Below are 24,567 nucleotides of genomic sequence, written 5' to 3' on the forward strand. Positions count from 1 at the left end.
ATCAGGGCCAGCCCCTCCACCCACACCGGAACCAGGGTGCAGGCTTCAGTTGGCTGAGCTCTGGTGTGGTTACCCTAGCCTTAGCCTGGGGTCTGGTCCTAGTTTTGGATGGTGAGGCAGCATCCAGGCTGGGCCAAGGCTGACCCTCAGTCTCAGTCTCCCTATTAGTACGCTGACCAGATGGTTTGACCTAGATGTTTGAGCTGAGTCTCTGGGCTGGGAGGCCCTGGCTGCCATTCTCACCCTGCCCCCTCATTGTGGCCAGGTGGCTCCTGTGCTATGTGGGATCACTTTGCTACCCTGCCCTGTGGGGTAATCAGCTTATTTGTAACGTCCTTTGGTCTGCGGCAGCTCAAAGGCCTCTGAATATCCAGAACCCTAAAATCAGGCCCTGCTGGCTACTACTAGCTGTAGCCCTCTAGCCTCCACCTTCCTAAAAGGGGCTACCCATTCCCCAAGCTCTCTTCACCCCAAATCTAACAGGACTGTCTCAGGCCCAGCCTCTCCTGATTCTGCAGCCTTGAACATGACTCCCCACTGGCTCTTGATTCCTAATTGTCTTCTCAACCCTTTCCCAGGGCCCCTTTTCTCCCTCCCTGACTCCCAAGTCAGGCTTCTCCCAGCTGAAGGCCTGTCTGTTCCCAGTGTCATCCTGGTGACATCTTCAGGACCAGATTTCAGCTCCTTCTGGGACACCTCTGTACCCTATGTCCCATGCAATCCATCAGCATGTCCTAAACCAGATCTGGCCACACTCGCCCTCTTCCCTTCAGGCCAGCTCTGCTCCCTGGCTGTTGTGACTCTGAACAGTACCACAGACCTCCTGGTGTGCCTCTCTCATCCCCAAGTTCCGCCTTTTCCTGCCGGGCTCTGATCTTCTTCACACATCCTCCACATGGTAATCTAACTTGTTCTACTGGCAGCTCTCACCACCCAGTCCCTGTCCAGAGCCTCCAAGGACTCCCCAAAGGCCAATCCAAGTTCAGACTCCACGTCCACTCCCATCTTTGTCCTGCAATCACTAAGTGCCCCTGGGCTCTGGGCTGGGTTTAGCCTGGCATTCAGGGCCTCCCAGGCCTGGCTCCTTCCTACAGTGCTCTTGCCAACCTGAGCCATTCTCAACTGCCAGGCCCCTCCCTAAAATAGAATGCCCACTTTCTCCACCCCAATGCTGGAGGCCCAGTTCAAAGTCCATTTCCTGAGACTCCATGGGGCCCTCAGAGCCCTGCCTGGAGTGGGCAGCGATGGACATCACCCATGAGGGCCTGTAGGGCAGGGACACAGGCAGGATGTTGAACAGCCTCTGGGTACCTAAGGCCTGGTGCTGGGGGGTCCTTCAGGCTTCAGGGACCTCTACTAGGGGCTGCAGAGCAAGACCAGAGGGGAAGCTAAAGCAAGAGAAGGCGAAGATTCAGAGGCTGCAGTGTGGCCCCGAGGGCAGAGATGTTCATCTGTCCATGGGGGTGTCCTCAGCTTGGGCCCTGGCGGGCCGAGCTCAGTCAGTCCAAATGTGACACCGAGCCCATACTGCAAGCACCTCTTCCTGCTTCCCTGGGCAGTGGGCAGGAGACCCCTCTGCTCCCCTGAGAATGCCTGGGCCTGGACAGGCTGGCTCTGGACACCTGCCATAGAGGTGGAAGGGATCTAGCGCCACCAAGACCCCCTCCCCTCAGGCCCCAGACCCATGGAGGCAGAAAATGATCATTGTCCACGAAAGAGTCTGACAGCCAAGGAGTCAGGCACCATTTTTTATAAAAACGCATAGTATCATTTTCCACTCTTTAAAATCACATTCAAAAATCGGCAAAGAAACGCCCCAGGGAGTGAGTAGACGGGAGGGGAGGGCCTGCCAACCCAGCCCCAGGGGAGAGGGCGCGACACCACACACGGCAGCGAGACTTGCACGAGGGGGCATGCTGCGGGCGAGGTGGCGCCCTGGGGAAGTGGCACTGATGGGCCGTGGGGCCGTGTGGCTGGATAGCCGGTGGGGCACACTGAGCAGCCCGGGGTGGGGAGGGCTGGCCCTACCTGGCCCCCTCTCACTGTGCTGCCCAGCCAGCCCAGGCTGGCCCCCTGTGGTCCTGGGCAGAAGAGCTCTGCCTGGCCCAGGGAAAGGGGGCTCGGGGCCAGGCTAGGCCAGCGTAGCACAACCCGCAGGTGCCTTTCTGTGGTCCCTGAGCCTGGGCGCTGGGGGTGAGACAAAGAGGGGGGCTATGGTGAGGGCAGCAGCAGCCACTGCCAATGCCACCCTCCTGGCTGAGCCCGTGTCCAGGGAAGGTGGGAATGGAGGCAGCCAGTGTCGTGGGGGCTCTTCCTGGGAAAGGGTGCAAGAGCCCAAGTCATGTGGGAGGCCCTGGGGTCAGGGAGACAATGGGCCTCCTTGTCCACCAACTGGCTGAAGGGGCAGGTCAGTGCAGGGCTGTGTCCCTGTTGCAGGAGGGGCTGCGGTGGGAAAAATTCAAGTAGTATCCCTGTGCTGCAGCCTCCCCTGGGGTGAGGGATGCTGGGCCACCCAGGTGCTGCGGGCACAGAGTGCACCCCACAGAGCTGGAGGTGGCACAACACCGCGTGGCACCATCCCTGGGGAAGGGGCAGGGAGCTGCCGGGGGCTGCTGCTCTCCCTGCACAAGAAGACACTGGGAGTGGGTGACCCCTGGGGGTCACAGCTGAGGGTGGCTGGACAGTGGCGGGGTGGGTGGCAGCAGGAGCCAAGGCAAGCAGGCCCCTCCCTGGGGGCTGGGCCAGGCTGGGGCCACAGGAAATCACAATAATTACAAAATAAAACCTTTTCCGCTTGGCGGGAAAACAAATAATAAAAATCCAACAAAATAAATTAGAGGTTTATAAAAGGCGGGCAGGAGGGCGGCCGGGTGGCGGTGGCAGGTCAGAGGCCATTGGCGCTGCCGCGCTGCACCAGTGGCACCTTGCTCAGCTCCACAACAGGTGAGCGTGGCTTGTTCTTCATCTTGGGCACCCGCTGCACCAGCTGCTGGGCCTCACGGTAGGCGTCACGCAGCTCCTTCTTCCACTGCACCAGCTCGGGGTCGCTCTGCACACCCACCGGGGTCTGTCAGGCGGGGCCTGGGTGCCCCAAGGCCACTCTGCCCCTTCCCCTCCCCGCTGGGTCCCCCAGGTCCCCACTCACGTCGCACTGCAGGACAAACTGCTTGCCGCCTCGGATCTTGAGAAGGAGGCACTTCCGTTCCTTGATCTGCGTCTCCTCCACCGACTGGATCTCCTCCATGGTCAGCAGGCTCTGCTGCGGGGGGGGAGGGGGCAGTGAGGGCGCAGGACAGGCCCTGCCAGCCACCGACCCCAGGGGCTCCCAGCCCCAGCCCGCTTCTTACCGGGGCCTCGCCCTCGCCCCGCCACTCCAGCCGGTTGGGGAACAGGTAGAAGTACCGCCGCTGCCACTGGGTCAGGAAGGGGTTGCCCATCTTGGACATGTAGCCATGCATGATGCAGTCCTTGCCCAGGGCATAGTCTGACGCAAGAGAGCGAGAGAGGGAGGCTCAGCCAGGCCCGCCTCACTCGCCCTGCCTGGATCTGAATCCTGGTTCGGCTGCTCTCTGGCTGTGACCCTGGCTGGGTCTGTTTCTCCCACGGCAGCTGGTGACCCTCACCTTCCTCGTGGCCCAGCTGCTTGTTTTTGGTTTTCTTGCGGGCCTCCAGTCGGTCTGTCTCAGCATTGATGGTGTCGAAGACGGTCTCTGCCACCTCCTGCTGCCACCGCTCAGAGATGGTGAGGGGGAAGTTGCGGTAGAGCTCCTGGTCGCTGTCCAGCAACTTCACCGCGGAGACGAGGCAGGGACCAAGCAGGGACATCCATCAGCCTCAGGCCTGCCCACCCCAGGGCCCTGGGACAGGGTGGTCTGGTTCAACCGAACCCCCAGGGATGTTCGGGAGGAGCCTGAGGCCCAGGAGGCTGATGGGGCTGGCACAGGGTCTCACAGGGGCAGAGGAAGGGGGAGGATGCCACCCGGGCCAGGTTCAGGGGTGAGAGGCCAGGCAAGACCCAGTACCTTAATTCCTTTTGTGTCCTCCTCATCAAAGGAGCCAATGTCGAAGGCATCGGCCGCATTCACCTCCCCTCGTGGGGGGATCAGTGGGGGAGGGTACTGAGACAGAAAGGGGGAGGGCATCAGCATGGGGCAAGGGCTACCGAGTGCCCCGCCTGGTGCCGGCTCCAGGCTGTTACCTTCTGTAGGAAGACCATCTGCCAGTCCAGGGAGCGGAAGAAGGGGCTCTCCTTCACCTCCTGGGCCCTGTGGGGAGATGTGGGTCATCGCAGCTTGACACTGCCCGGGCTGGGGGCAAAGTCTGGGCTGTGGGGCAGGTGGCCCAGGTTAACTCCTGGTTCAGCCACTCTCTGGCGCTGTGACCTTGAGAAAGTTCCTTAAACCTCAGCCTGTTTCCTCATCTCTAAAATGGGGAGAAGGGCAGTTCCCACGTCGTAGGGCTGACATGAGTTTTAACGTGGTAAATCTTGCAACATCAAGTCCAGCACTTAGTAAATGTTTAATAAACATAAAAAGCTGCTGTCATCATCATTATCATCACCATCTTTGTTACAAGGCCCCTTGGGAAGCCTGTCCCTAGCCAGCTCCAGCAGCTGTTCCCCAGGCAGCCCTCCACCAGAGAACATTGGACAGGGCTAGCTGTGCCCTACTTCTGAGCTCTCCAGAAGAGATTGGGACCACAGAGGAGGCTCCAGTGATGGGACACAGTCCTTGTTCTCAGAGAGACACAGGCAGAGGTTTGGGCAGGCTGACCCAGCAGCCTACTGCAGAGGCTTGGAGCCAGCAGCGCGGACACCACCCAGGGCCCAGCAGGGAGGGAAGGCCTGGGACAATGGCCCTGGTTCCAGGCACTCACCCTCGGCCCAGGCAGCCTAGTCTCCGGTTGACATCCCTCTGCAGCAGCCCCTCCAGCAAGGAGCGGAGCTCAGGGGAGAAGGAGTCGGGCAGCTCCACAGCCTGCAGAGAGGAGGAGTGGGATGTTGGTGGGGCCCCATCACAACTCGGGGGCTCCTGAAGCTGCTCAGGGCAGTGGTGTGAGGGTCCAGGGCCCCAGCAGAGGGAGAAACATAGCCCACCTTCCTAACTCAGCTTTCTAGCTCTGACAACACAGGGAGGGTAGAGACTACCAGGTAGGAGGCCAGAGTGGGGAGGGGGCTGGCGAGTGGGTACTAAGAGTCCTTGACCCTGATACCGCAAGAGACCCCAGCCTCACTGTGGGCCCCCCCATGGACTCCACCCAGCCTCCCTGGGCAGGACCCTCCACGCACCATTGTCAATGTCATTCTGTCAATCTCATGCTTGTCTTTGGTCTTGTGCTGCCGGAAGGGGCTATGTCTGGGCGAGAAAGTCCGAAGTCCAAGGTCAGAGCACAGGAATGAGGAAACTGAGGCAGGCAGCACAAATGATCTTTGCCTAACACCCAGGCTGCAGTGGGCCCCCTCCCCCACAGCCTCCCACCTAGACCAGGGAGGAGCTTGTCTCTATCCTGTCCCTCCCGTGCCTGGGACGGCCCACTCACCCTCGCAGCAGCTTGAAGAGCATGCAGCCCAGGGAGAACCAGTCAGCGCTGCTATCGTAGGCCACGCCCTTCTGCAGAACCTCAGGGGCCATGTACCCATGGGTGCCCCTGTGGGATCAAGGAGGCCATGAGGGGCTTCATGGAGGGTGCGGGAAGGGAGACTGGGGACTGGGGCACTCACACACTGGCGTGGGGCTTCTTCTTGGAGAAGTCGCAGGCCAGGCCCAGGTCTGAGATGCGCACATGGCCGTGCTCGTCCAGAAGAATGTTGGCCGGCTGTGGAGGAAGCCCAGTGAGCCGCCAGTGGAGTGGCTTAGGACAGGGCCCGGCCAGGCAAGATACTAGCTGGGTCGCTGTCTTCAATCTAGAGGGTTATGGGTGTCCAGGGACAAGGCCAAGGGTGGCGGTTTGTCTTCCTTCCCCAGTCACAGCCTGAATCCAGAAAATGGCTCGTGGGAGGAGGAGTGCAGTGGGGAGGAGTCGGGCTGGCCCGTCGGGGAAACAGGGCTCCTGCAGGCCTGGCAGGCCGGCTGTGCTGTGAGGAGGGACTCAATGGCAGGGCCTCACCTTTAGGTCCCGGTAGACAACGAAGCGGTTGTGCATGTGCTCCAGGCCCAGGATGATCTCAGCCGCGTAGAAGCGCATGTCGGCCTCGGAGAAGACCCCGTGCTGGGACAGGTGGTAGTGCAGGTCCCCGCCTGAGGGAGGCAGTGGGCAAGGGGCTCTCAGCTCCCGCCCCAGCCCAGCCCCAAGCCCACCTGAGGCCAGGCACTCACCATTCATGAGATCAAGGATGAAGCTGAGCTTATCCGGCGTGTGGAACGCATAGGACATGCAGACGATGAACGGACAATCCTAGGGGGGCGGGAGAGGAGGTCAGCGGAGGCCGTCCAAGGCTCCGGAGCCAAAGGCGGACCCAGTGGCTGGCTGCCCGCTCACCCCGGTGCTGACGAGGGAAAGCATGATGCGCTCGTTCAGGGCCAGGGTCTCCCCTTGCTTCATCTTGATGCGCTTCTTGTCCAAACACTTCATGGCGTACCTGCAGGGGAGGGTCTGGTCGGTCAGTCCGTCCAGTGGCACCTGCAGGACGGGGCCCTGGGGCTGGTTAGGTGTGTGGGCAGTCCTCAGGGCTCTTGTAGGGAAGACTAGACACCATGACAAGCGTAGGACACACACAGATGGAGAGAGAGCAGAATTGCTGGCAGGCTGGGCTCTGGGGGCCCCTGGCAGGCACCAGAACGACATGGCAGCATGGAGGAATGGTGCGTGGCCCTTTGTGGACACCTGACCATTCAGTACCCTGCCACCTGCCTTCAGGGCACCCCAATGGCCCTCTTCTCCCTCAGGCATGCCCCCCAATGCCAGCTGACCAAGTGCTCACATCTTGCCCGTGTCGGCCTTCCGGCACCCGTACACCTCGCCGAAGCCCCCTCGCCCAATGATGCGGTGCACGCTGAAGTCGTTCATGGTCAGCTGCAAGGACGGCAATGACTGGGGTCACTGTGGGCCCCGCCCCTTGGAGGCAGGGGGCTTACCCGAGGTCCCTTACTGGGGGGCCACCCTTGCCACATGCTTCCCTGCCTTAAGCTGTCCCCACTGGGATTCTGGCACTGACCACACGGCCACACCCTGGGGGTTGGAGGGCAGACATCCCTGGCCTCCCTAGCCCTGGCCGAGCCCTGGGCCCCACTCCCTGGGGAGGAGCAGCAGTGGGTGGGCCTCTCCTCACCCACCCAGCCCACTCACATGGATGTTGAGCTCCACATTCTTCCACTGGCAAAATCGCGTGAATTTATCGCTGTAAGAGAAGAACCGGGCTCAGATGAGCCTTAGAAAGTGAGTGGAATAATGCTGGGTGTAAGTCTGCCTCACGCCACTCCCATTCCCTGGGGTCCTGAGCCTCACTGTCCTTTTCCAGGGCTGCCCAGAAAGAGCGCCAGCCTGAGCTGCCCCTGCATCCCCAACGCTGACCCTGCTATCTGTCTTTGGGTTCCTGCTGGAATCAGATAAGCTCAGAGGGGAGGTCTTCCAGCCTGACCCAGACTTCCTGCCACCACATCCACAACAATGCTCATCTCATCCTTGCTTGCATACCTGCAGTGACACAGCACTCACTCCCTGTGAAGCTCCCACTCCATGGCTAGGTAGCTGGGACACTAAGAAAGCTGTTTCGTTTATCAAGCTGAAATCTGCCTACAACTCCCACCCACCAGGCTGGCTCTAGCCGTGAAGGCCACAGCGGGTAGTGGGGTGGGCAGCATGTCCTCTTGTGCCCATCCCTGCCACCACCCCGCTGCTTCTCAGCCCAGATGCTAGACAGTCCATGGGAGGCAAGACGCATAGGTGGCCCTTCACTCCCTGTAGACCCTCCTGGGACAGGCTTGGAGATGCCTGGTGCTGAGGAGGGTGGGGCGGTAGTGTGGAAGAGGTGGCAACCTCTTAGGAGTCTCCACACTGTGGTGTAGACAGGCCCAGGGGCCCACCTGCCCGGGGCCTGAAGCAGGCTGGCTTCTCTCCTCCGTGCCATCCACACCCCTCCTCAGAGCGACCTCTTCCTCCCCTTCCTCTCCTGTGCACACCCCGCTCTCACCTCTCGATGAATTTCTGGAACACATCTCCTCGGAGGTTCTGACAAATCTCTTCGATATACGGCTAAGGGGGGAAGCTGGAGGTTGGTGACTGAGCCAGAGCGGGAGCCAACCAGGCTCCTGGACCTGTGCTGCCCAAGGGAGACCCTGGCTGGGCCGAGCAGCAGCAGGGAGAAGCCCAGCACACACCTGGAAGAGATCCGGAGGCACCTGCTTCTTCACCAGATGGCCCTGGACGTGCTCGATGGCACTTTTCGAGAAGGGCTGGGGAAGACAGAGGCATCTAAATTCTCCACAGGGCCCTTCCAACCCGCCCCCACGCCCAGGCCGGCAGGCGGGTCCGGGCACTCACGTGTGAGCAGGCCAGCAGCTCCTTCATGATGTAGGTGTCAAAGATCTCCCGGCTGCAGGCCAAGCGCTCCTCCTCTGTCTCCAGCTTCTCGTATTTCTTGATCTAGAGGACAAGATCCCCACAGGTGACCTCTGGCCCAGGGGGTGCGGGGGCGCCAGTGCCAGCTGTCTGTCAGATTCAGTGGAAGCAGCCCAACACTCTCCGCTTTCTCCACGCACAGCAGGACCAGGCCCTGCCGCCTGCCAGCCCACCCAGCCTCACCTCCTCATAGAACTCCACCAAGGGCTTGGCTTCCTCTAGGTGCTTCAGGCAGAAGTCTCGGAAGAGCAGGTACCCTGAAAGCAATCGTGTTGAGTCGCACTGAACACACCCGCCCCTAGAGGCCTTCCCATCATGGTGGGGTTGGCTCTGGGCTTCCCAGGTAAAACTGGCTAAGGAGAGGGCAGAGTCTGGTCCAGGCAGCCTCAGAGGCTACCACCAACCAAAGATTCCTGGATTCAGGGTCAGGGAGCCTGCATTTCCACCCGTCTCAGAATCTGCTTCCTTAGATGGTGGCTGGATTGTGACTGGCGCCTCAGTGAGATGGAGGTGTGGGGCTGACTCTGGCGTCTGGGCCCCCCACCATCTCACTGCAGTCTAGGGCCTGTCTCCTCAGAGAGGGGGACACGCCCACCAGGAGGGCTGTGCAGGTGCAGTGAGACCCACCTGGGCCAGGCCAGAGCTGCAGCGTCGGGGAGGAAGGCAGCCTCCCTGCACCTTACACCCCCTCCACCATCTGGTTGACTCTCATAGCAGCCATGAGAAACAGGCAGATAGGAAGGGCAGGTCCAGTTGGGGAACCTGAGGCTCAGGGAGGCCTGTCAGGCAGGCGGTATGTGGCAGGTCCTGAGAAGGACTGGCCAAGGGGTGGGGCCTTGGTGCAGGGGGTCTCAAAGGGCATGGGCCGCTGGGGGAGGGAAGTGGTGAGACAGACTTTGGGAAAGGCTCCCAGGAGACCTTGGACAGGCTGGCCTCATTCTCCCCGGGGATGGGGGCTTGGGACCTGGCAGAGCAGCCCTGAAGGGCAAATCAAAAGGAAGGGTGGACCCTACTCTCTCCAGCCCAACATGGGTGACCGGGCTTGTGCTGGGTGGCTTTCCACATCTCTTGGAGGCTCTGTTCCCACTGCCTGGCACCTCTGCCAGAGCTTGCAGCCATCACTTCTGGAAAAGGCAGACTAGCCTTTCAACACTATACCTTTAGCAATGTGTGACCAGGGCTCCCCAGAGGGCAAGCAGCTTTACTGACACTGCCGTACCCAGCCCTCCAACAGTCGTGGGCAGTGGGCCTCCTGAGTCTGAGCTACTAGATAAGACTCAGAGAGGTGAAGCAATGTGTCCAAGGTAACACAGCACAGGCAAGGGACCCAAACAGTATGCTTCCGGACACACTGACTCCCTAAGCCTGACCTCAAATGCCTGGGCCTGCCACGCCAGGCCACTCCCATTTCAGAGCTGAGATCTTGCTCTCTGCAAGGCCACATCGGAGCTGTGTGTGGCTGGAGCCTGCTTCCCCGAGACCTGCCTCCACACTTCCCTGTGTGCCAGTCTGTGGGGTGGACCCACAAGACTTCTAAGACAACGGGAGGGGGAGAGAGGAGGGGCCTGCCGAAGCAGGTTGCTCACAAAGAGGGCCCGTGGGGGCGGGGGCGGCCGACCACAGCACGCCAGGCGCCACAGGAAGGGCCCCGCCCCTTCCTGTCAGTTCTACCAACGGCCAGAGCAGCTGTGCCTGCGCCAAGGGGAAGCTGCAACTCTCAAAAACAAAAACCCCAAAGGAGGAACTTCCCTGGCGGCCCTGGAAGACTGCTGGGCCCCCACCCCCTTCAGGGGGTTCCCAGGGACAATCAGGGGCTGGGAGGCACTAGGGTCACAGCTCTGCTGCACCGGGTGGGGGGGCTCACTGGCTGCCCTGCCCCCTCCCCTAGTGGATGAGACACCAAACCTCGGTCCAGACAGATGGGAGGGGGCAGGAAGGCGGCCTTGGGGTCTTCCTGCCCCCACGGCCTGGGCCTGGGCCTGGGCCTGGGCAGCTGGACAAGTGATGGCAGTCTTGGGGGTGGCAGAGCCCCCACCATACTTACCCAGCTTCTGGGAGAAGATCTTCTCGAAGGTCACCTCGCCCCGGTCTTCCAGGTACTTCTGCATGACACTGCGGATGCTGAAAGACAGAGGGGCCGTGGTGACCTGAAGACCCCATGGCTCCCGACAGGCCTGCAGCCCTTCCCTGGCAGGTTGCTGCTTCCTCTCCCAGAACCGGGAGTGGAGGGCACTGCTGCCAGGTGTCAACTGCTCCCTCCAGGAAGGCAGGTTGGACCTGACCATGGGTCACACCAGAGGGACTTGAGGAAGCCTGCGCTTATCCACCAAGGCTCTGTCCCCCAAAGCCAGGGTGGCTGCAGGTGGCTGCTCAGAAGTCGGACCCCAGCACTGCCTCGTGATGCCTTTGGGAACTTGGCCAAATCTCAAAAGCCAGGCCTCACCCATCAGCAAATGATGGATCACGAAAACATGGCCCCTTCTGACAAAAGGATACTGCTTGGCCAGGAAATGGAGCGAAGCCCTGATGTGCTGGCACGTCACACATGGACAGACCTGAGAGCACTCCGCTAAGGGAGCAAGAGAGTCACAAAAGGCCATGTACTGTATGATTCCATTTACATCACATGTCTAGAGCAGGCAAATCTACAGCAACACAAAGCAGACTTGTGGTGTCGGAGGCTGGAGAAGGAAAGGGGAGTAACTGCTAATGGGTACGGGGTTTCCTTTTAGGGTGACGGAAATGTTCTAGCATTAGGTGGCAGTGAGGGTTGCACAACACAGTAAATGTACTGAAATCCACTGAATCGTACACTTCAACATGATGAATTTTATGTTATGTGAATTGTATCTCAATACCAAAAAAGAAAAAAAGCCAAGCCTCAGTTCCTGTGTCCCCAGCACCTAACTCTGGAGGGCAGAGGAGGAGGGGCTGGCAGTCGTGACCACGAAGCCCAGGCCCACACTCCCCGCCCCCAGTTACCTCACCCCAATGCTGAGCTTGCTGTCTGGGAAAGTCACACCTGGCCATGCTGCCTGCCTCAGTTGCACCTTGCTGTCCCCCCTTCTTCTTTCCTGTGCTACCCACAGTCTCGCCCCGCTGACCCGCCTGTCATGAGGGACAGCTGTGGTCACATCTGGGCCCCTGAGGAGTGCTCTTGGCTGCCATGCTGAGGGCCGAGCTGATGAAATGTTTACACAGCATCACTGGGGACACGTGGGGCCGCTGGCAGGCCACTCATGAAGGGGCTGCTGCTGGTGAGCACCCCACAAGCCGACCTCTCTGTATCCCTGTGCCCCTCTAGGAGCCCAGCACAGGGTCCATCACCTCCTGGAAGGCACCATGCACCCCTGCCCTCCAGGTAGTCCCTTCCAGGGCACCAGTCCTGCGTCCGTGGTTCTGTGACATTAGACAGCCTGAGACAAAGCCTGAGTGGGGCCCAGTCAGTCGGAGGAGACTCGGGAAAGAAAGTGTTCTAGGCCGTCGGGAGAGGCTGTGTAGAGGAGGAACTTTACTGATTCCTCAAGTGCAAGCAGGATGTCGACAGGTGGTGAAGCCCAGGGCAGGTGGGTGGACATGAGGGCAGGTGGGTGGACATGGGGACAGCAGGGAAGACCTGGCCAGGGATGAGGCTGGGCACAGGACACTTGGGAAGCTTGGTCCAGGGAGGCAGGCAAGTAGACAGACTCCGTCAAAGGCACCCACAGGAGGAAGCCCAGGTATCTAACGGCACTGGGCTGGGAAGGAGGGAAACAGGTGGGGGAGGAGCAGGCTCAGGCTGTTGGACGGACGGGCAGCAGAAAAGCTGACAAGGCTAGCTGGGGGTTTCGAGGCTCCAGGCCCTGTCAGAGAGGTGAGGAGAGAAGGCCCCAGGCAGGGCTAGTGCTGCCAGCAGACCCTGCCAGCCTCTGGGCCAGGGCTTGAAAAGGGGGACTCCTGCACTTTTCTGCTCAGCACTAGCCTTCTGGGATGGTCTCGGTGGAGGCACAGGCTCTGGGCCTCCCAGGTCCTTGGCTGCATTCGAGCCATACACGAGAACACAGGGGTATCCGGAGTGGTCGTGAATACAGGCCTGCTGCCGTGACCCCTTCCCCACCTCCCTACCCTTGGACACTTGGAGGTGCGATGACCTCCTCCAAAAACTGTCTCCAACAGGAAAACCAGTGCTGATGACTAGGATAGCCCTCCTGTGTCCCCATCCTGTGACTCCAACCAACAAGAGAAGATCCCCAGCTGAGGGCTTTTCACTTCAGAGCCGGTTCCCTCCGGGAAGGCAAGGATGCCCTCCGCAACCGCAGGGCCTCCAAGGCTGGGATGCAGCCCTCAGCCATGCTGGCACACACTCCCCTCCTGGGAGCCACACCGCAGCTCAAGCCCACCAGCCACCAACAAGGATACATCCCCTGGGTCCCATGGGACTCACAGGGACCCAGGAGGAGAGACCAGATCCCAAGTCCCCCATGTGCTTTACACACATCAGGAGCGAAAACATCTGTGAAACTGAACAAGGCAGCCTCCACCCTGGGGCTTGCACACTAGAGACTAGAGACCAGGGAGGCCACAGGGCACAGTCTGTGCCAATCTCTTGGGGCTCCCCACTCTGCGACAGCCAGTCTGGGGCTCCTGTTCATGTTCAGACAGGGAAACAGACTGGGGGGTGTGCTGGGATGCAGCATAGCAGGGAGGGCCCCATCCAGGGTAGTGAAGGCTAGGCAGGGTCACGACCAGGCAGCCAGGAGTCAGGGGTATGGAGCCCGGGAACCCTGCGAGGGCCAGATATCTCCCGGGAGGGGGACCAGGAAGGATGGGGCCTCACTACCCGCTGGCTCAGCTCTTGGCTCTTGGTGTCTGCACCCCATTTCTGTGTTTCAGGACATTCCAGTCTATGGAAGGGGATGAGGAAAAGCAATAAAGAGGGAAGAAATATCACAAAATGTTGACCCTTCATGGAGGTGGATGGTCAGAGGGTGGTCAGGTGTGGTCAGGTGTCCAGACAGGTAGATGCAGATGATGGGCAGAGTGACTCCAGCTTGTAGGGAGGACCCTACCCGGCAACAGGGCGTGGCCCCCACAAGTGTCACAGGGAAGCCCCCCGGGAACCAGAAAGATTGGGACCTGCTCAGCAAATGCGGTGCGATGGGAATGCCCAGCTGGGAGCAGGGCCACCACTTCCCACTGCAGGGCTGGGCAACCCCACCGAGCAGCCGTGGCCGGACACGCAAAAGCCTGGGAAAGGCGCTCCCGGAGGGCAGACCTCCTCCCCTCCAGGCGGCTCTGCTGCGGCTCAGCCCAGGGAGCAGCAGAAAGTGCCCAGGCTCCACGCTGCCGCCTCGGTGGCCAGACCCCGCCTCCCGCCCCTCAGAAGGCTGCACAGGGTGGCCCAGCATTCTTCCCAGCCCGCAGCACTTCACTTTTTTCCTTAAAAAGAAAAAAATGTTTTCTAAATAAAATAAACAACTCCCCCCCAACCAAACACGAGGTCAGACTCCAGCAGAGTCCTGGCAGGGGAGGCCCCCCAAGCGGCAACATGAGGGTTTCCTGTCCATTCCCACGAGGCTGGGGCCAAGGGAGCTGGCAGGTTAGAAAAGTGTGTCATGGGGGATGCTCCCGCCAGGGTGGCAAGTACAGGCTGGCACGGGAGAGGCGGTTGCAGCTCGTGGGCTGGGTCACCTTCATCTCCCACACCCACTCCCCGATACTGGCAGAGTCTGGAGTGGCCACAAGCCCAGAACAGCATTCCTGTCCCCACCCAGGTCAACAACTCCCATATCCAGGAACACATGGCTGCTAGATTGACTCCGGGCTGTCAGGAAAGCCAGCATTGTCCCCCCCACAGAAGGACCCTAAGGCTCCGGTCCCTCTGGGAAAAGGCCTCTAAACGCCTTCATTCCCTCAGTCAGAGGGACACCCAGGCTAGGGTTCCAAATGGGTCTCCCCACCTCCCTCCCTGAGGCCAGGCCAAGTAAGAAACTTTAAATGTCCGGTTTCCCCACTTGTAAAATGAGGATGTCAACAAATGCTGAATTGCCACCACCGAGCAGGCCACTTAAAATGCAGAGAGGACACAGCAGAAGGAGAACTCGCCTAAGATGTCAGCCTTGCTGTGAGGACTGACGGTCCCCTCCTCCTCCTGGAGGGAGCCCTCCTGCTGGAACCCCCAGCCTGCGCCTCCTTCTAGAATGGGATCAGAAGCTACCTGGTCTTGTTCAGGTCTCTGCCCCACACATGCCATGTCCTGGGAGGGTGGGGCTGTGGCCAGGCAGCCTCCTGCCTGGCAAGCTCCCTACACTGCCCCCCCAGGGCTGGGCCAACAAGCACTCTACAGCTGCAACTCCACTTTGCTCACAGATCAGCCTCAGGCTCTGTGCTGCTCAGCCTGGGGGCCCCGGGGGGCAGACCCGATACCTGCCCTCACGAAGTATCGAGGGCCCCTTGGCAGGAGCTGCCCAGCGCCCTGCCGGGCACGGCCGCCTGCAGCCAGGGCTGCTCACTCTGGCTCCCGTGGCTCTGAGGAGCAGGCCCAGCCCAACACTGGGGGAGAGCACTTCCTCCCTCCTAGCCGAGTGTGGGCTGGGGTGACAGGACGGCAGGGAGGGGGTAAGTGCTGACGGGGAGAACTTCTGGTACCTTCGGGCACCACGTGGCTCAAAGGAAAAGCTAAGTCCCTTGCTCTGTGGTACAGCGGCCTCACAGACGACTCCCACTCAGGGGCACAGACCATGGCTTGTGTGGCCTGGGAGAAGCAAACACACTCATTTTGATGGCAAGGAAATCTAGGCTAGAAGAAGATGAGTTGCTTACCCAGAGTCCTGACCAAGTTAGTGGCAAGGAAATGTCCAGCACTCCCTGAGAAAGGACCTCTCACCAGGCAGGGGCCTCCCCTCACCTCTCACCAGGCAGTGGACTCGTGCCCCCACTGCCTTGCCCCCAACCCCCTTCCCATCAGGCCTGGGGTAACCTTGGCTGGCACCTGGCAGGCCAAGAGCCATGGCTCCTGTGCTCTCGTGTGACACGGATCCTAGAGCCACGAAACCTCAGGAGGGTGCAAGCTGGCACAGGGGTTCCGGGCCTAATGGGTCTGGTGCAGCCACGCCTGGAACCGTCACGCTCTGGGAGACGATGGTTAAGCCGGCAGATCAGAGGCTGCAGCTGTGGCTGAGGTGCTCCTCTGTGGCATTTCCAGGAAACCTGGCACCAAGGTGGCAGCGGTAGGAGGAAGTCCCTAGAATGGCTTGGGTTTGGGGAGGGACCTCTTAATATTTCTCAATGACTCTCCTTGGGGCTGAAAAATGTCCTCAGAGCTTGAGCACAGGGCCATATACCAAATGGGAAAGACAAACCCAAACGGCCAACTCTGGATCAAGTCCTGAGCCAGGAAGAGAAAATGATCTCCAGGGGGCACCGCACACACAAGCTCACCGAGAATGAACGCGGCCACCCAGGTTCCCAACGGCCTGGCGACCACAAGCAACTACTTCCAGGATGTGCGGGAAAAGGCGCTGTGGCGGCCTTGTCACACATCACAGCTTCTGCACCCTGCAACTCATTGCCATCATGTTAGAACAGACCCAGAACAAATTTCCAGGGCATCTTGCCCTGCAGTTCCCAGGACGGGGGCTCTCCCCAAACCCAAACCTAGAATGGCCTCCAGAGTCAGAGAACCCCCTGCTCAGAACAGAGCTGCTATCACATTAACACCAGAAAACCCACTTCTGAAACCTGCCCCTCTGCCAGCAGAGATGGCACCCCCCTCATTAGAGTGATGCAGAGAAAGTAAGTTACTGTTTCAGAAAAAGATGCAGCCAAACACCTCATTTTTAGTATTTCTTCTTTGAAACAGATTAGTAGTAACTTGAGTGTAATTCTGTTTTATGTGACCAGCAGAGGACACGGGCTCCTTGGGGCCACAGTAAAAAAGGGCACGTGTGATGGAGGCTGTGTGTTCCTCAAAGACTCTGAAGTCCTTGTGGCTTCTGCTGTCTGTTCCAAGGCAGGAGCATAATATCCTGGAAGCACCAGCCGTGCACAAGCAGCCCCAACCCTCCAGCCCCCAAGCGGTTGGCTCCTCTGCAAAGCCTACCTGGGTGCCCGGGAAGGCAGGGAACACAGCTGCAGAGTGTGCCTACACCTGACGTCACCAGGAGTTTACTACTAGGAATTGATCGTGCATTAATAGGACACGTTATTCCTGGGTTGGCAGAGCCCAGATTCCCCGGCACAGATTCCAACCTGTAATGTTCACACTCCCTTCAAATCCATTTACTGAGGGACTGGCAGGCAGGAGAGCAACTTAATAGCAAAAATGTGAACCCCCACCCCCACCCCCGTGCTCTGGAAAGGAGAACAGATGGGAAAAGACGTCCTGGAGATCATTGGGGCGGGGAGCAGGGGCTTCAAAAGCCCAGAGGGAATGACTGCTGAAGAGATAATCTTGTTTCCAGGGGCGGGAGGAGGGAGAAGGCTGCTACTGGAGTGGAAAGTTCTGGGTAAGGGATAAAGGCTGGAAACAGCAGGGTTTCTCCTGGTGATGGAGAAGTGGAGGGAAGAGAAGGGAGAAAACCATTCCCTGTGCCCCTTCCCTCCACAAATCCAGGGCAGGAGTCCTGGAAGCAAAGAGTTAACAGGAACGAAGAAGAAGCGGAGGAAGAGCAGCGGGTCTGAGACAGGGAAGCCAGAAAAGGGCAGGAAGGAGGAAATCCCTGGTGGGGGGAGGGACCAGGAAAGAAAGAGCCTAGAGAATGGGAAGCTGCAAGAGGCACCAGCTCTGACAATCTGCTGCTGGGGCTGCCACTGTCAACAGGGAGGGCAAGGGCATCTCCTGGGACCGCCCAGGCCCGTCTCCTCAGCCTGAAGCCCAGAGATTAATTACATGAGGCCTCCGTGGTCATATTAAGCAAATGCCGATAATTACAAGACTGCTCCTGCTGCTGGGAAAGGGAGACAGCAGCTCCTTTAGGGAGAGGCACAGACCACAGACCCGGAGAGCTGCAGGAGCACTGAGAGGTCACCAGTGAAGGGCAGCACCTCCTTTACCAAGGTGGAAACTGAGGCAGGCTCTCTCACTCAGGGTAAGGGATGTGCCCTGGTCCCCTGTGAGCTGGCGCTGCAGCGGGATTAGAAGCCGGGTCTCCTTCCAGCTGCACAGCTGCCTCCCTCCACAAGAAGGGTGAGAAATGGGTGTTTCCTCGGATTCCATAGGGTGACAGAAGGAAAGGTCCCTGTGCCAACTCACAGTGGCACCGCGCCCAACAACTCCTGTTCCCCAGGCCTGAGGAGTCAGAGCTGTGATGCCAGCCCCAACTCCCAGCCAAGCCACTACCCGGGCACTGGCCGCAGGGAGGCTGCCAAGATGGACCACCCCAAGGCAGGAATGACTCCAAACAGCACCTTGTCTTAGACAAACTGGCCTTTCTCCTTGACCCTGACTTTGTGGGTGAGGGGAAGACATGACCCCAGGCTTGGAGCTGCCCCCACCACTCGCCCCCTCTATGCACTTGCTTTGCCAGAGAGCTCAGTTCTGTCCCAGCGGCCGGAGGGGGCTGGGCCTTGTGAACCAAGACAGTTGAGGGTGCTGGGGGCTGGCCTGGGGCTTCCAAGCCACCTCCCATGACTCCCTGGGCAAGGGAGTTCCAGCTGGCACACTCCACAAAACAAAGACCAGGCTGAAAGCAGAGCTACAGAGGGGTGTATGGAAGAAACATAGCAGGGAGAGAGCACGTGGGAGTCCAGAGACCCGAGTTCAAATTCCACCTCGCCTGTGATCAAGTCTCTCCCCTTCTCTGAGCTTCAGCTGCTTCAGCTACTTAACGGGGAAAATGCCACCGTTGTGTCTGTTTCCCACAGTTGGGAAAAGGATAAAATGGAGTAAAAGCACTTTGCAAACTGGGAAGTGCCAGGCAAAGGTAAGAGACAGTCATAAATGATGTTCAGGGTAGGAAGCATCTGACCCAGTGGGTGTGTGAAGCAGAAAGCAAAGAGTGGCGTATCCTCTGATGCAGGAGGCCTAGAAATCCAGGGCCTTCCCTGGCCTTAGCTCACGCATGGTCACTGCTAGGGCCTCTAGGCCATCTTGCAGGTGTGGGCCACCTCCCCAGTGTCGTGCTGCCAGATGGTGATCCTAACCAAGAGCCCCTGACACTTGGCTTTCAGTCTCCTGTTGTTTCCCTAAAACTCACAGCTTATCTAGTTTCAGACACTACACAGTCCTGATATTTCTTGAGCAACTACTACATGCATAGCGTTGCCAACTTCACAGGTTGGTTTCTGGATCCACTGAGATGACAGATGTCAAAAATAAATAAATTATTATAATTTTCACCATTATTCCTATCACCGCAGCAACATCACAGAGCGTAAAGGGGACAGGAAAAGAGGAACATCTTGTTTCTCAGGGTTCTAACACCTGCAGAGCCAACCCAAGGCGGGGCCCCATCAGGAGCAATGCACTCTGGGGTGAGATTACCCAAATGCAGAGTTCCAGAAAAGGCCCCGCCTCACGCTTTGCAGTCCAACCTACAGGAGGGTCTCGAGGCCGCTGACACCAAGGAGAGCAGCTGTGAGCCCCAGAGGCTGACTCCCCCATTTCCTCCCTCGTGGCTTTGTCATTTCTGAACTCATTTTTGTTCTAACTGTCGCTGCTCCCTGGACAGCCCCCAGCTGACAGTCAGTTTGGTTCCTGTTTTGAGAAATCTGATTGCAAATGTCTTAGAAAAAAAGGGCCCTAACGGCCTTTTCAAAACGCAGACCAATTTTCCTCTCCCAGGCCTGGTGTTCAGTCAATCCGAAACCCAGCGAATAGTGCATAGGGGAGGGTGCAGGAGACATGAACATGGTACCCCCTGCATGGTACCCCTGGCAACTTTGGGTCCTGCTTCAGAGACTCAGGATGCCACAGAGTCACAGCCCTTATTTCACACTATCCACCTTTCACAGATGAGAAAACCGAGGCCCAGAAATGGGAAGGGACTTGCCCAAAGTCACATGGTAAGACCAGGACAGTGGGCTGGGGCCGGGCTCCTGGGCTGGCTGGGTGCCAGCATGGCAACTCTCAGGTATGGACGCAGGAGTTGCTGGGACTGGTCTCGCCATGTGACATGAGGAATCATGGTGGGCACACAGCTCTTGTAGACGCAGGACGGCCAAGCACTGGCTCAGGCCAGAGTGGTGGACACAAGGTGGAACTAGAAGCTGGAAGCCCTGATCTGGTGGCTGGGCACCACCCTGGATTACCTGTGACACTGGCAGGCCACTCACCTTTTAAGACTTCAGCTTCCCCAACTGTTCCATGGGGACAAAACCACACCTGTCCTACCTGCCCATGGGCTGCTCTGACGGAAAGCACTCTAGAAGCCATAAAATGCTGGACAGCCTCAGCTATTGTCCGTACCTGTCTACTCCCGCACCTAAATCCTGAACAGTTTAAACTTTGCTATCAGGTGCAACGACATCAGTTGTCTCACAGAGGGGTGGCAGCCGTGGTCCAGCTGTTGCAGGGGTGCTGGGCTGTCCCCTGGCAAACAGCACCCACAGGGCACCATAAGCAGGGCCTGCCAGAGGAGGAATTCGAGGGCAGAGGGACAGTGGGATTCCCTCAGTGGGATGGGCACTTCCCCACCAGCACTCCAGCCCCCAAAGCATTCAAACCCCATCCCAAGCCAATGACCCGCCAGAAGAGTGGGGAAGATCCGGGAAGACTCTCTCTCCCAAACCTCGCATAAGTGTCCACCGAGGGGGCTGGGGGTGGGGACAGTGGAACCCGAAGAGGGCTGCTGGGAACAGGGACAGCTAAGGGGTGGGCCGTAGAGTCAGGCCAGGTTGATGAGCAGGCAAAGGAGGGGATCCCATGGGGACCCAGGGCCACCGGGAGGAGGAAGAAGGGGAGCACGAACCCCTGGGGGAGAAGGTAGGAGCAAGGGGCTGACGGAGCTGAGGGCGAGTGTATGAAGGGAAAGGGAAGCAGAGTTGGGCAGGGGGTACTGAGCGGGTCGGGGAGCCAGTGGGGCTGGAAAGCTCTGGGGCTGGGACGCTCCAGGTTCACCGTGCACAGGGCCCGGGGCGCAGGGGTCAGGTCAGGGCTGCTGGACGCGGAGCGGGGGCGGGGGCAGGAGGGGTCGCGGGGGCAGTGCCCGGGTGGTCTGGGGCTGCGGGGTCGAGGAGCGAGGCAGCGGGGAGCGGGGCCGAGGGGCCGGCGGCCCGGGGCCCGCGCCCGCCTCACCTGGGCTCGGGCAGCAGGATCTTCTTGCTGGCGCGCGCGGCCGGCGTGGCCTTGCTCTTCTCCATGGCCATCAGGTAGCTCACATCGGCCAGCACCGCCTCCAGGTCCGCCATCTTGGCGGCGGCGGCGGCCTCTCCCGCCGCTCGGCTCCGCTCCGCTCGGCTCGGCGCGCTCGGCCCGGCCCGGCCCGGCCGCTCCGTCGGCCTCCGGCGCCGCAGCCCGCCTGGCCCCGCTCGGCGCCCGCGGCTCCGCTCGCCGCGGCTCAGAGGCGGCGCCGCCCCATGGCGCCGGCTCGGGCCCGGCCCCGGCTCGCTCCGCTCCCGCCGGGACTGCAGTCGGGCCGCCGCCGCCGCCGCCGCCGCCGCCGCCGCCGCCCGCGCCCCGGAGCCGCCGCCGCCGCCTCCGGCCCCGCCTGCCGCGCACAGCGCCCGCGAGCCCGCGAGGGGCCGAGCGAGCGGGCGGCGGCGCCCCCTGGAGGCCACGCGGGCTGGACCGAGCCTGACCCCCGAGGCCACCCAGGCCCCATCTCAGACTCCGACCCCAGCCATGACCCTGACCCCAGACTTGAAACACGACAGGGACCTGGGACTGAAGAAGACACTAGACCCAGACCTTGATCACAACTCGAATCACAACTCGGACCTCCTTCTGGCAGTTCAGAACATGACCCCAGGGACTTGGATCTCACACTCTGGCTATAACCCCAGATCCCTGACCCTGGATGCAGTTGGAAACCTGACACCACACCTGGATAACATTTCTGACCCCAGACTCCAAACAGGACCTGAGACCTAGACCTTGGACCGCCACCTCTGACTCTGACCATGACCTCAGATCACCACTCTGGGCCTGCCCCTCTTTCACACCAGACCCTGACACTGACCCCAGACCCCCAACAGGATTGCAGATCCAGATTTTGCACCATTACCCCAAATACTGATCCCAACCACAGACCACCACCTCGATCCCATCTTGGTTACTGACCCCAACCTTGATTCCATCCCCAGTCTCAGACCACTATCATAACTCTAAACCCTGGACTTGAGGGCAGGGCCCAGGCCTGGACTTGGACTATCAACCCAGACCAGGGTTCTAGACCTAATACCAAAAACTCTATTGCCAAAGATACGGACCCAGGACCAGGCCATCCAACCAGGACCCGGACTGGACCTAGAACCCTTAGCAGGTCTGACAAATGCAGCTAGACTCCAAATGTGTCCCAGTCCCAATCCCTACTCCCCCTGCTCCAGACCCAGTCCTGGCCCCAGGACTCCCACTCAGGACTAAGGACACTGCATCAACCTCCACCTTTCCTCTGGACCAGAATGATCATTATTTCAAAAAGTGGGATCAAACCTCTCTCAGCCTGGGAGGGCACAGGGGTCACTGTACTGCCTGGCAAGGGAAACTCACTCTGCCGAGAGCCCACAGTGGAGAGGATCCATGTGTCTCACAGCAGCAGCCCCCATCTCAACCTGCCACTCTCTAGAGCCTCTCTCTACTTTCTAATGTAACAAGACCCACTCCCTCGCCTGGGCACATGGAGTCCAAGCCTCATACCAGTTTGTGGGCCAGAACCAGGACCCTTTTGCCAAGCAGGGGATTATCCCATGCACTTCTCAGGCTACCTTCTGAGATCAGCTTCAGCAGAGCCTATAACTAGACCATATCAGGATGATGAGGGTCCCTTCTCAGTGGGCAACACCACCACCCACCCAGATACCCAGACCAGAACTCCAGGCATCATCCTTGACTCCCCACTCTCCCCCTGTCCGAATCTGTCATTACATCCTCCAATCTGGTCTCCTGAGAATTTTCATGAACCTGTCTGCTCCTGAGGATCCCCCTGGCTGGTGCCCTGATGCAGGCCCTGGCCAGAGATACCTTTCCCAAGTCTAGATCTGTTGGGGTTACTGCCCGCTTATCAGTGCTCCAGGCCACCTGGGACTTCTGAGAGTGGGCACTCAGAGAGGGCTCCAGGCCCCCACCCCAGTGTGCCCAAAGCAGATCAGGTGAGCAAGTTCCTTAACCTACAAGTCAAGGTCTTGGATGACTGGGTCCTGCTCCCTCTCAGACTTGTGTTGCCACCATCCTCTATGCCTGAGTCTCCCCTGTCAGCCCACCCATCAGTTTCTACTTCTGTGCCTTTGCTCTTCCTTGTTTCTGGAAGCACTCTATGCACCCTCTTCCCTGACTGACTCCTGCTCATCCTTTAAGACCCACCTCCTCCAGGTAGCCTTTTCCAATCCCCCACTCCCAACTGTGTACATCTCCAATTCTGCACTATTTCCTTAATTTGAAAATGTATCAATTGCAAGATGCATCATTTCAAGTTTTGACAGGGGGTGGGATGTATGTGTGTGAGACCTTATTAAATGTCTGCATCAACTGCAAAATGCATCCTGATGTTAGAAATGCTCATGTATAAACAAAGGGTACCTCCCTTTTCCCACTGTAACTGATGCTCCTAGTTCACCTCCTGCCCCCCAGGGCCCACCACACAACCTGACACAGAAAGGTATAGTCAGTGTTCGATGAAGAATGAGTGACTAAGAGAATGAGCTCCTCAGCCCAAGGTGGCACATGGACTCTGGGGTAGAACACAGCCAGAGGCACAGGGAGATGGAACAGGAGGCCTCTAACTTCCCCCCTCCCCTCCTCCCCAAGTCTTCAAGACTCTGACTACAGTCACACGCTGGCCTGGGTTTTCTGGAGCAGCTACTATTTAAAAAATTGCATCCACTGGACTCCTCAGACCAGAGTCTCTGTGAATTCTGAAAAGCCAGCCATCCTGCTCTGGGAGGTGGCCCCACCTTCTCGCTTCCCTTGCACCCCCAACCACCACCTGAAAACCGAGAAGTCCCTTCCCACCCACCACCCAACCAGAAACCCAGGTAGGCCTGAAGCTGGGGTTCTCTGAGAGAACCAGTCTCCAGGGAGTCCCCTACTGATTCCTGGGACCCGGGAAAGCAGCTCCTGGAAGCCCTGAGTTGGGAAATTAGTGCGGGGGGACTGGCCTGGTGGAGGTTGTTTTTTGGATGGTGCTGCCCTCTGGTGGTTGAGGGAAGGTTGATTGTAAACTTGCCTTTTCAGACTGGCTTCATTCTCAACAAACCTATGGTCCCCAGACTTCACCAGCCTCTGGCTGGGATGCTGAGAGTGAAATAGGAGTGGAACTCCATCTCTGCCCAGCTGGCAGACCTGCAGACACATCATTACCTGGCATCTCCCCCAGATGACTAATAGGTGTTGCAAACTTAACACGTCCCACACTGAGCTCTTGCTCCCACTACACAGCCCCTGTCCAACCAGCTCCTCTCCTGCCTCCCCATCTTAGTCGTGGCTCCTTCATCTTCCAAAACCTGGGAGTCACTCTTGATTCCTCTCCTCCCTCACCTGCCCCCGCCCCACACAGACACACTGTATAATGCAGCCTGTCCTGTTGACTACCTGGTGTGCCTGTCTACAACCCCATCTGAGTCCTATCATTTCCTGCCTGGTGCTGACGCCTGCACCAGCCTCCTTTAGGAACCCACTGCCTTTCCTCTAGCCAGAGTTTTTCCAGGCCTAGATCTAACCCCACCTCCAATGACTGCACTTAGGATAAAGCCCACCCCTCTCCATGGCCTGTGGGACCTGCAGTCTGGTCCCTCCCTATCTCTCTAGCTCAGTTCAGTCTGCCCTTCTCTGTACCCTTTAGTCTCCCTTTAGTCTCCAGATGGTCTTTCTTTTCTTTTTTAATTTAATTTTCTTTTTTTTTTAATTTCTATTTTGGGGGGGTAAATAGGTTTATCTAT

General features: G+C 59.1%; 1 protein-coding gene across 3 annotated transcripts; it reads right to left on the reverse strand.

Annotated features, from left to right (window-relative positions):
- Positions 1–1,735: 1,735 nt before the first annotated feature.
- Positions 1,736–20,967, reverse strand: GRK2 (G protein-coupled receptor kinase 2). 3 transcript variants are annotated; one of them, XM_031448593.2, is made up of 21 exons: positions 20,771–20,967; positions 10,601–10,677; positions 8,740–8,813; positions 8,479–8,580; positions 8,316–8,390; positions 8,129–8,190; positions 7,285–7,336; positions 6,920–7,011; positions 6,478–6,577; positions 6,315–6,393; positions 6,106–6,236; positions 5,720–5,814; positions 5,539–5,646; positions 5,288–5,354; positions 4,876–4,976; positions 4,199–4,265; positions 4,023–4,118; positions 3,624–3,786; positions 3,348–3,484; positions 3,146–3,259; positions 1,736–3,049 (listed from the first exon to the last, which is right to left on the reverse strand). In XM_031448593.2, the coding sequence occupies exons 1-21, from the start codon at positions 20,881–20,883 to the stop codon at positions 2,885–2,887; spliced, it is 2,070 nt and encodes a 689-aa protein (XP_031304453.2). In that variant the 5' UTR covers positions 20,884–20,967; the 3' UTR covers positions 1,736–2,884. The 3 variants fall into 3 exon arrangements, with proteins under 3 accessions (XP_031304453.2, XP_031304454.2, XP_064348150.1); XM_031448594.2 differs by having other exon boundaries at positions 3,146–3,256; positions 20,771–20,959; XM_064492080.1 differs by lacking the exon at positions 20,771–20,967 and adding an exon at positions 11,000–11,118.
- Between the last annotated feature and the right edge of the window lie 3,600 nt (positions 20,968–24,567).

The sequence above is a fragment of the Camelus dromedarius genome, chromosome 12, assembly GCF_036321535.1.
Source record: "Camelus dromedarius isolate mCamDro1 chromosome 12, mCamDro1.pat, whole genome shotgun sequence".
NCBI classification, from domain to species: Eukaryota; Metazoa; Chordata; class Mammalia; order Artiodactyla; family Camelidae; genus Camelus; species Camelus dromedarius.